Source organism: Papio anubis, chromosome 19 (assembly GCF_008728515.1).
Source record: "Papio anubis isolate 15944 chromosome 19, Panubis1.0, whole genome shotgun sequence".
Taxonomy (NCBI): domain Eukaryota; kingdom Metazoa; phylum Chordata; class Mammalia; order Primates; family Cercopithecidae; genus Papio; species Papio anubis.
The window spans coordinates 25153826-25165990 of record NC_044994.1 but is presented as its reverse complement, the minus strand read 5'-3'; the positions used below and the strand labels follow the sequence as shown (position 1 = coordinate 25165990).

General features: G+C 36.3%; 1 protein-coding gene across 9 annotated transcripts in view; it reads left to right on the top strand.

The window, feature by feature from the left end:
- The window catches only part of CCDC178 (coiled-coil domain containing 178), a 513950-nt gene that overhangs the window by 301595 nt on the left and 200190 nt on the right, over positions 1-12165 (top strand). The window contains exon 21 of one of the 9 annotated variants that reach the window (XM_031658759.1): positions 5260-5331. The exons of the other annotated variants lie outside the window; for them this stretch is intronic. Within the exon in view, the coding sequence (XP_031514619.1) occupies positions 5260-5301 (42 nt within the window). The 3' untranslated portion in view covers positions 5302-5331. Of the gene's footprint in view, positions 1-5259; positions 5332-12165 lie in introns of those variants that run through there. 9 annotated transcript variants of the gene reach the window in all.

The following is a 12165-nucleotide window of genomic DNA, read 5'->3' as shown; positions in this document are numbered from 1 at the left end:
TAGTCTTAATTTCTTGAGATTTCTAAGAGAATGCCCCCTGGGGCAGCACAGCACAGTGTGTTTAAACATGAGCTTGGAACCTAATATTCTTGGTTTTTAGACCTGAGTTTATCATATGCTAGCTGAATAGCTTTGGGAATTTATTTTCTCTCTCTGAGGCTTAGTTTCCTTATGTGTAAAATAGTTATAACAATACTACATACTCATGTATTTTTTGTTAATATTAAGTCAAACTACATAATAACTTAGTACAGTGCCTAGCATATAAGGCATAAAATGGTGACAAAAATTTTATAAATGTTTGCTTACATGAAAAATCTGAAAATCTACATTTTAATAGTATTCTAAGAAAATGAAAAATACTACAGTAGTTAAAAGATATATTCCAAAAATTACAATCTGCTGTTTTTTACAGACATTTTAAAGTATTTAATCTCACCAATTTCACCAAAACTATCTTTACTTTTTCTTTTAATCCAGAAATCCTTGCTCTTCGGTAATGACTTTACAATTACATTTACAACTATCTGAATACATAAGTCTGTCCTAAATGAAATTTAGCTATGCTACCAAGTTAAATATTATACTGCCAAAAGAGCATTAAATATGAATCCATTTCTCTGTGAATTGTGAACTCACATATTTAATCCAGAATTAAAATTCTTGATGTACTTGTAAATAGCTAAAATGCTTTACAAGAACATTACAAAATTTTTATATTATGAAATATAAAAAACAGTAAGTTTTCTATGAAAATAGGCTCTAATGCAAAGAATGAAATAATGAACAAAAATTGACTTAAAATTCCTGAAACTCAGAAAATGACTAGAATTTGTTATTTTGGATCAGCTTTTGTCTGATCTGTTAAAATTGTAGCAACTACCCATAAGAAAACGCATTATAGATGACATAATGGCATATTTGCAGAAAACCAGTAGATAAGTCTATAGTCAAAATTGATGAAATGAAAACCAAATTCTTTACTTTTTTTTTTTTTTTTTTTTTGCTGGAACATTATTATATGGAATTTTTCTAATGGGACCATATCCAAGTTGTAGCATTAACAGATGGGATCCTGTTGGGGTTCCACATTTTTAGTTATTTAGGACTTTAGTAAACAGTGATTTTATCCAGTATGTGATTGGAACAGATGTGATCTTATCAGGGTTCCACTTTTTTTCAAGGGCATAAAATTGCCATGATTTGCTGTACAGTGCTGGAGTTTACTTTTTGTGGTTTTAGAACCAGAGTCCTTTTTAGCCAGAATTTGCCCTTGGGTTCTAAAACATCATAATAGGGAGTTAATGTTTTATTCTCTATTAATCCCATTAAATCCTTTTAATATTAGAGCATGTGTTGCTTTATAGCATTAACTAGTGTCTTGCACTCAACAGTATTTTCACAGTTTATGACACTGCTTAGGGCATTAACAAACAGCTGTTTGAATTAAATGAGCAGTTAAGGACCCTGTTCATTAACTCAAAAGTTTCATGTATTTTTAATTCCTTAAATCTAATGGTATCATCACCCTCCAAGAAATCTATCTTTGATTATAATTTGCTCTGACCACTATTGGTTATGGGGGAAAGTATTATTGTTTTTGAATATGAGTTATACCAGGGGTGGGTATCTCTAATGAATCTTAACTATCTCATAACGGTTTCATTCTTATGGGATATAAAACTTTAAAAGTTGTTTACGGCAGTTGTATTAAGATTTTCTCCAATTTTGGTTACTGATGACTTCATTTAGCTAATGTAAAGAGGCAGTTGGAACAGAATTATTTGCATTTGAAATGGTGCAATCAGAGGTTTGAGACTGACTCATTTACAAAAAAAGAAAATTGTATTTGGACAGTGACAGATTATGTGATGCAGTTCCTGGTGCGGGGCAAAATGTTAGTCACTGATTTCTCTCCGTGTAGAGAGCTCATGCCTTCTAAAGCTTCCTTAGGGACTTTACCTTCAATTCAATCACAGTCATGGACATCTCAACTCAGTAATTTGAAGGGAAGTAATTAAATAAAAGGACAATTTTAAATTAATGTGCCTAGGATTCTAAATAAGCTGCATGAGGGCCAGATTCTTGGTTGATTCCTCCTATACCCTAGTGTTCTAGTCAAGCCCCGTGAAATTCAGGGCCTTTATTGTGCTTAGTAGGTGCTAAGTCTTTTGGAGAGAATAATTGAATGCTTTAATTAAGACATTTTTTACCTGTTAGATAAAACTCTTCCAGGTTTCCCACAAATTGTCCCATAATTTGATCTTCAGTTCTTTTAATTTTCTCTAATGGGTCTGCAACTCTTAGAGGAATTTAGTTCACAGTAGTTTACTAATTAATTAAAAAGCATTATAAAATTATAAAGTGGGACGTACGACTTTACCATTTTAAGAATCATATTTACTTTTACTCACTGCAAATGCCAAGGATTGACAATGTCAGTGGAGAGATGTTGTTTGTGTAGTAACTGAAAGGAATGGGATAAACTAATAAGAATGGTTCTCTAAAAGAAGTAGAAAACTACCTCTTCCTGCTCATTGCCAGAAGTTGAATCCACATTTCTCCTGCCCTAAGTTAGAAACAGACTTAATGAGAGCTGGATTCCAAGCCTGGAAGTTTTCTCTACATCAGTCTGGCTTGAAATTGGCTTGAAATTCATAACTTCCCCATTTTCACCCATGTCAGATGGCAGAGGGTACCTTTTCCTCCTCTGCTTTGCCTCAGGATATCTCTGTGGGCTTTACTTCCTCCCTTCCAAATCCTTCATCCAGAGATAGTGGGTGACTGGAGGGTAGTTCAGATAAACTTTGAAGCAGATAGGATTGTTTGAGGATTCCTCTCCAAACCTGACTACTATATTTGTAAACAGTATCAGAGATTTCCTTTATTCTCTCTACTGTTAAAAATACCAACTGATCAGGGCTGGGCGCGGTGGCTCACGCCTATAATCCCAGCACTTTGAGAGGCTGAGGAAGGTGGATTACTAGGTCAGGAGTTCAAGACCAGCCTGGCCAAGATGGTGAAACCCTGTCTCTACTAAAATTACAAAAATTAGCCAGGCGCGGTGGCAGGCGCCTGTAATCCCAGCTACTCAGGAGGCTGAAAACAAACAAACAAACAAACAAAAAAGATCAGTTAAAATATGAGGCTGTTTATGGGTAGTTGGTATTTAAGAATAAAATCTTATAAAAAATGAGGTCTGAACTCTAACAGATTCCATTCTTTTCATTATACGAGAATCCTTAGCTATGCTGTCATTGGTAGTGTACTATGAAACAGATCTCCACTAATATTTTAGGAGTCCAATCCATATATTCAAATGAATAAATATCAGAAATTTTACATTTTTAAATAACTGAAAAGGGAAATTTCAACATATAAAAGTAAAGAAATCTAAAACATAAAAACAACCTTAGTATACATACGTATCTGTACACACATACGCAAAATATAAATATTTGAACAACACAGGTTTGAATTGCAAAGATCTATGTGTATATATTTATTTTAACCAAATGCAGATGAAAAAGTACAGTAGTTGCAGCCAGGCATGGTGGCTCATGCCTGTAATCCTCGCACTTTGGGAGGCCGAGGCGGGGATCATCTGAGGTCAGGAGTTGGAGGCTAAGCTGGCCAACATGTAGAAAGCCCGTCTTTACTAAAAATACAAAAAATTAGCCAGCATGGTGAGCATGCCTACAATCTCAGCTCCACGGGAGGCTGAGGCAGGAGAATCACTGAAACCCAGGAGGCGGAGCTTGCAGTGAACTGAGATGGTGCCACTGCACTGCAGCCTGGGCAACAGAGCGAGACTCTGTCTCAAAAACAAAAAATAAAAAATAAAAAAAAAAATACAGTACTTGCAAGACATGAAAACCACGCGTACAGAGGACCAACTTTTCATAGACATGAGTTCCACAGGACTGCAGGACTTGAGTATAGGTGGATTTCAGTATATGCAGGGGTTCCTGGAACCAATCCCTGAGGATACCAAGACACCAAGATACTAGAATTTGTTTAGTATATATACACATATATTTCATATATTACATGTATTATACATATGTAATTATATATAATATGTGTATATATGTAATGTGTAGCAATACATACATATACTAAATATATTTAATATATACACAAAATATTAAATACATACTAAATATGCCAAATATATACTATGTACTATATATAATACTGCAATTATATGCATATTCTGCATACTATACATATATATAAATATTCTGATTTCCTGTCATCACTATTTGGAATCCATCCATCTCTACGAACACCATCCAAACCAAATTACCATAATCACTTGCTTGAACTGGCCTCCTAATTGGTCACTGCATTCACACTTGTCTCCTGTCCACCTGGAGCTATTCCTTACAAAGCAGTAAGCCCTAAGCGTTAAGGTCCAAAACACAAACACACACACAAAGAAAACTAAAAATCTCCTGCCTGGACCTTCAGTGCGAGCATACTTCAGGGGCTTCCCTGGGCTCCCAAGAGCCTGGAATCTAAACTTCTTAACATGGCCTGTATGAGCAGGCATTATCCACCTCTCCATCCGGATCTCAGGCCACTACCCATCCAGTTCTCATCCTCTGGGACATTAAACTTTTTTCTGCGTCTCAGCTGTGTCAAACTCTCACCTGAGCACTTCAGTGCAAGGCCCTCCCTCTCTTTCCTGGAAGCAGGTGTCACAAGCTCCGAAAAGTTGTCCCAGCCTCTAGGCCTAAAGCAAGTGTTCCTTTTCAGGTTCCTATTGCTCTCTTTACTATGTGATTATTTGAGTAATTTATTTTTAGTTTTCCTCTACTAGAGGTAAGATCTATTATCTTAACCTCTGGATAACTAGTACCTCACAGCCAGAGGAGACACTCAACAAATATTTTCAAATAAATGAATAAACTCTGCATTTTCTTTAACCTAAGAACATAAAAAGACATTTTTAAGAAAAGATTTTGCACCACTTAATTTTTTGATAAATGATCAAGCATATATGAAGTCATTTAGGTGTTTTTAAGATTATGATCAACATTTCCTCATTATTTTTAACTGCTCTTTAAAACCAGTTAAGTAACTGATGATTACACTCTTTTTCTGGAAATGTAATATTTATCCAATAAATAACTGGAGATTACACTTTTTTTTTGGAAATCTAGTTCTTATTAAAAATTTTGCCTGGTAGCCATCAAATGTTGTGCTATCATTTTATATACCCCTTGAATGTATTAACTTCTGATTTTGTTCTAGTCTGAAGTGCATTGTATTATGCAAAATCCAGAACAAAATTAGAGGACTGCAGTGTGTCTGAAGATTACAAAGGTAAGATGAGATATTGAAGCCTGACAGCCTGAGAGTGTAAACTGGGAAACAGATACCCACTATTGTGCTAGGCATTGCCAAGAACAGGAAAAATATCTCCTGGCAACAGGTGCTGAACACTAGTATCAACACTAGCATCAAGTAAATGTGTGCAGGTGGAGGTTAGAGGGCTCAGCTGACACTGAGACATAAACTAAGGGGACCATGGGGACCATGTCTCAGAAATCTACTTCCAGCTTTGGCAGACACTAAAACCAATGCATATGCTTACAGATACCCTTATTTCATTGTTTTATTTGTTTGCACAAGCCTTTGTATACATAAACAGTTTATAAACACTACTGCTATTTTGATAATTAAATAGCATACTCTGACACAGCCTTTGTGGAGAAAAGCAAGTAACAGGTCAATTAACCTCCCATTTAGGAAAATGTTCTTTTGCACGTATTATGAATTATTACTTCAATAATATCCTTCAGTATTATCCTTCAGTAAACCACCACTTTCAAAAGTTTGAATTGAAAGAGAAAGAAGATACAAACAATTTATATAACTGAAAGTAGAGATGAAAAAGGGAGAAAGCTAGAAAGTAATTAAACTGAAGTTAGTTATCATTACTCACAAATGCTCTGGAAAAACTAGTATTAGAAACTAGAAAATAAATAATTTAGGAGCTTTTGGGAAAAGACTATATGGTATCAGCTATTTATTGGCACTACAATAACAAGTAAAGAACCCATCTTTCGTTTCCTTACACATAAAACCTGTGGAAAGATCCCAATGGCCCCGGAGTCAGGACTCGCAGGTCCTGGGCTGAAGGGTTCACCAGCAGTCATGAGACCAACATTTGTTATCAATGAGACAACTGCTGAACTGTTGTTCCAAGGCTGTTGCTGTAAAACCATAGTGCATTGTAGTTTGTTGGAGGTTAGTAGCACTTGTTAATTTGATCAAGGCTGAAGTTTACAGAGGATAAAGTAAACAATGCAAACTGCAGACACCATCAGTTTCCTATGGGCAGTGAAGTGTAGTCTGTTCCATTTACACTTCACGACAACATCTGATGGGCTTTGTCAGTACTGCACAGAGTAATTAAACCTGAAATCAATAGCAGGCATTTGTCATGTTTACAGCCGCTCTTTCTGCTGGGTTAAACTCATCAGTTTAGTGCCGTTCTGTTTTACTGCAGAGACACGCTCCATTATTTCTTCAGGTACAGTTGAGATATTCAGTTACATGCCCAATAGTTTGAATACGACATTAAGATTAAAAGGGACAGGCAAATGGACAGTTTTTGTAATATATTTGCTGGTTTTCTTAACTGGTGTTGGATTTCCATTTCCTTCAATCTTTTTATGAAACCCTTTGTGGTCTGAGATAATATATTCCCTTAGCTCCCAAATTGGCAAAAAGGCTCATCTCAAATTTGATAGAATTTGACATCGACTATAACTATACACAACGATTGCTGACATGTTTTTATTTGAAAAGAGTGAAGAATATCTAAGATTCAAAACTGTAGCCTTGTTTGAAGAAAATTGGTCTTTTCCATGTTCAATTAAGGATTTGTGATAAAGTGTTCTTTTATGTCATTCTGTTAAAAAAAATCCTCACCTTTCATTTGTTTTGCTTCTTTTTAATTTCTTTTCTGTTATTTTTTCAATCGTTTAAATGATGTGGTTAGAGCATGGTGGTTTTTATAGTGGGAGAGTCTGTAGTTCAATGCTAAACTTGAATTTGACATACATATTTAAATGTGTATATTTGAAGGAAGCTGAAAAGCATGCCCTGGTCCGAGTGTTCCAGTCACTTAATAAAGGCCCTCATTACTCTCATTTTATGCAAATCATCTTAAGCATCTTACCTTTCTGTAAAGTATTACTTGTCTTGGTATACCAAGGCAGACAGGATTGTTGTAAGAATGAATCCTACTGCCAATTAGTTGGTTATATATAAAACCATAGTACTTTTATATTATTTTTGCATTCATGTGGTATTTTAATATTTTAATACACAAATCTCCTCAAATGTGAGCCTTCTACTAAATGTCAATGATGATAAAGGTGAAACTTAGGGACTATACTCAAGATAATACTTGAACTCAAAATGGTACCCTGTATGCTGACAGCAAAATATTTGGAGACTGGGATACTTATTCAAGGTCACGGAGCATCTGATTTTGTTGAACTCTAACATGTGTTCTTAGTGCTTCGTGTTCCAGTTAACATGAAATGGGAGCTATTTCTACAGCCCATGTCTATGAGAGATTTAATTAAGACTGTGGATAGAGTGTTGAAAGGACTGTTTCATAGAACACTGAGGCTTGCCCAAAAGAAGTTGATAACTCACGTAAAACAACATTAAAATAAGCTAATTAGGCTTGTGAAAAAGCCAAGCAAATTCCAGTCATTAGCTGCAGTTACATAGAGTGGGTCCACTCAGATTCTCTGGGTCAATAACAGACTTTAAAAATGAATTAAGTCTGGAGATAGAATTCCATGCTAGTTGCATTGTTGCTCATTTATTGTTTGTCCATGGCTGTTTTTAATTCCTTAGAAGACTATGATCTCACGTAATTAGGGAATGGAGGGTCATCTTTTGTAGCTTCTCTAAGTGGAGTATGAGTGATTTTTCTTATTATATTCTTGCCTTTATACAGGTAATCCAATTTTAATAACACAGCATTATGCCTGCTATGAAGGCTACATAAATATAAAATGTAGTAAAAATCATGAAAATTCTGCACCAATAATTTCAGGATTTTTATACCTTCTGTCTCTCCATAAGTGCAGGTATCAATATTTCTGGTCTGATATGCCAAGCCCCAGAGCATCAGTTAATCAATATGAAGCATTCCAGAGAATCCTAAGTCCATGCTACAAATCTCCCCTAAATTCAAGTCAACTTCCATTTCAGTCATCCCTAGCAAGATTACCATGAATAATGCAAGCATTCTTAGCCACTTAGCAAATTTAGCTTTTTCCAAATGTATGTAGTATTCTAAAGTCTACAGGACATTTTTGTATTTATCAGTCATATTTCACTTAATAACAGAGATTCCTTCTGGGAAATGTTTCATTAGGTGATTTGTTCATTGTGTCAACATAGTAGAGTAAGCATACTGATACAAACCTAGATGGTATAGCCTGGTACACACCTAGTGTATGGTATAGCCTATTGCTTCTGGGCTACAAACCTATACAGCATGTTGCTGTACTGAATACTGTATGTAATCAAGTTTTTGTCTCTCTAAATATATCTAAAAATAATAAAGGTACAGTAAAAATATGACATTATAGTCTCAAGAGACTACTGGCCTACCTACAGTGGTGTCATTGACCTAAACATCATTACATGGCATGTGACTGTATTTTTCTCATCTGATGCTCACAACTCTGCGGTGAACATTCCTGAAATGTAGAAGAAATAAGTGAAGCTCAGAGAGATTAAGTGATTTTCTCAAGATTATGATGCTTTTAGTGGCAATATCTAGTCTCAGACTTGGGTCTTCCGTTCTGATTCTGATTATTACTATAGTATCTTGCTACATTCCAAAAAAAAAAAAGCCTATAGTGGTAGAATTCCAAGACAGCCCCTCTCTAAGGGTTCAGCCCAAGAAGCAGAATTAGTAGGATATCGATCCATGTCTATGTCTATATCTGTGTCTATGTCTATTTCTGTGTCTGTCACTTATCCACCTATGTATTAATATGTGTGTTTGTTCATTTATTTATTACAAAGCTTATAGTATTATGAGGACTAGCTAAGTAAGTCTGAAATGTGTAGGGCAGGCAGTCATGAAGGGAAGGTTTTTGTCAGGCTGGAACTCAGGGGCACAAGATGAAGCTATGGGGCACAGGTAGAATTTCTTCTCTATCTCTATATCTGTCTCTTTGCCCTTTGCCACTCCCCATTTCTGTTAAGCCTCAGCCCTATTTCCAAGTCCTTCCAAATGGTTAAATCAGACTCATCCAGATTATCTATGATAATTTCCTTTACTTAAAGTGAGTTGATTAATGGATTTAATCAAATCTGCAAAATCCCTTCATAGCAACACCTAGATTAAGTGTTTGATTAACTGAGGAATGAAGACTAGCAAGGTTGACACATCAAAAAATCAATCACAATCCACCCCTTGTCAACTTGGCACTCATGTAGCTTTTAAAACTATACCTAATTTCCAAATAAAAACAGTCATGTATTCACCTAACATGATACAGCTATTCCACATACAACCAAAAACATGTTAACCCTTTCCACAGAAAAGCATACAAATCCTTGAATGATATTCACTCTTCTTGTTTAATATCCTGTAACTTAAATAAATACTGAGATAATAAAGTTATGTATCACATTAAATAATTAGAGAGTAAGATAAGGAAGAAAACAAAAATATTTGGTTATTGTACATATAAACATATTCATGTCAAAGTAAGAAAGAAATCCATGTAACTATTGTAATCTTCATTTGTGTAGCTGATCACGTAATTGGAAATGTTATTTACAGCTATCCTTGTCACCATCCATTTCATATTTCTTTTACCCTCAGCAAGCATCTCAGCTGGTCATGGTTCTTTGCCTGGTGGGTTGACCTGAACCTTTATTTCAGTAGATATAACAATGATTTCATTGTTAATATACAATCCATTAGCAGTCTTTCCTGAATTGAGTCACATTGTGATGGTTTTTCTTTGACTTTAGTCATAGAAGATGGGAGTAATAAGAGATGCCTACAGGATTGCCTGTATTTTAGAACTACCTCTCATTACCCACCTTGTGCAATTGCAAGCCAATTTCCTCTTGGCTGTCAGAATAAATCAGCCCAGTCAATATAATTTCCAAATAAAAACAGTCATGTATTCACCTAACATGATACAGCTATTCTACATACAACCAAAAACATGTTAACCTTTTCCCCAGAGAAGTATTCAAATCCAGCAACCAGGTTGTGGGAGAACTCCTATGAGAACACAGGAGTGGACTGAGAGAAAGGAGAAATTCTAACTTAGTATCTGTGGACAACAGTTTTAGCCCATACTCATGGTTTCTAGCCTTCCTGTGATCCTTCTTGATTATGGACTTTGAATTTACTTAGCCAGCCCTGACAATTGCGAAAGTTAGTTATTTTGGGAAATAGGTCAGCTTTGGTGAGTGGAAGTCAATGTTGCTGAGCCCATGCATAACTTCCATCCCATTAATTGCCATAAACACCATGGCCATTTTGTTCAGAAGCCCATTGGACAATGCCAGAAGTGGTTGAGGAAAGAGGCTAATTCATAATTGACTAAATGGGCCATCTTACCCACTTGATTTCTAAAATCTTCTCCTGCAGAGGTTACCTTTTGGTGAATTTTAATATGAGACACAAATATATTCATTTTTTGCCCATTCAGAATGGGCAATACATGTATCTCTTCCCCAGACCTCCTTTTCATCAATTTTCTAATCATGCCCCTTAGTAGTCCATGGCCATCCAGCCAAACTATTAACCACAGCCCATCAATTGATGTAGATTCATGCCCCTGACTTTTTCTCCATCCAGACCAAATGAACAACTAGGTATACTGCTCATAGGAAATTCTGCCCACTGGGGGAATCCTCCTTCACCATTGCTCTTCATGGCTGTCCCAGAAAGTGATTGTAGTACTGTAGCTGTCAACTTTCAGGTGATGTCTACATATCTTATAGGACCCTCTATCAACCAGGTCTGAGATTTTCCTCCTCAATCAACCAGGTTGTAGGAGAACTCCTATGAGAACACAGGAGTGGACTGAGAGAAAGGAGAAATTCTAACTTTCTATCTGTGGACAACAGTTTTAGCCCATACCCATGGTTTCTAGCCTTCATTTGATCCTTCATGATTATGGACTTTGAATTTACTTATCCAGCCCTGACAATTGTGAAAGTTAATTACTTTGGGTAGATAGATAGATAGATAGATAGATAGATAGATAGATAGATAGATAGTCTATGTCTGCCTATGCATTTATCCATCATCATCATCATCTATTATCTAGCTCTGCATTCTACTAATTCTGCTTTGCTGATTGATTCCAAGATATACATATATACACACACACACACACACACACATTTTCCAGTCATTCAATTAACATTTGCCAAGGAGTTGCTGTGAAGGAATTTTGCACATGCAATTAAAGTCCCAAATCAGCTGATTTTTAGGAAGAGGACATTATCCTGAGTGGATCTGACCTAATTGAGTCTTTAGAAGAGAATAGGCTTTTCCTGGTAAAAGAGATTCAAAGTGAGAGGGGCTTTGACAGGGGGTTCTTCACTGCTGGCTTGAAGCTGGAGTGGGCCACCTGCGTGCATTTCTAGTTGCTGAGAGCAATGCCTGGATGACAGCCAACAGGAAAACAGGAACCTCAGTCATACAGCTACAAGGAAATAAACCCTGCCAGCAACCTGATGGACTTGGAAAGTGAGCAACAGCCCTGGGTGTTTTCTGAGTGAGAACTCACTCCAGCTGCCACCTTGTATGTCAAACACTAAGCCGAGAACCCACCTGGGTCATGCCAGAATTTCTGACCTACAGAACTGTGAGATGATCCCTGGATGTTGTTTTAAGCTGCTTACTTTGTGGTGATTTGTTATGCAGCAATGCAAAACTAATACAAAGCCACTCCCTTGCCTATCCACAGTTTCACTTCTGCAAGATTAATTTAGAACATCTTTGCCTTAGACTTTTCAATTACTCTTTGGAACCTTGGTTTTCCTTCCAAAGTGTATGTTCTTAGGAGCATTAAGCGGGAGGAGATTTGGCCACCACAGTTATGACCCAAATCTCCCAAATTTCCCAGAAGTGCCTGGTGG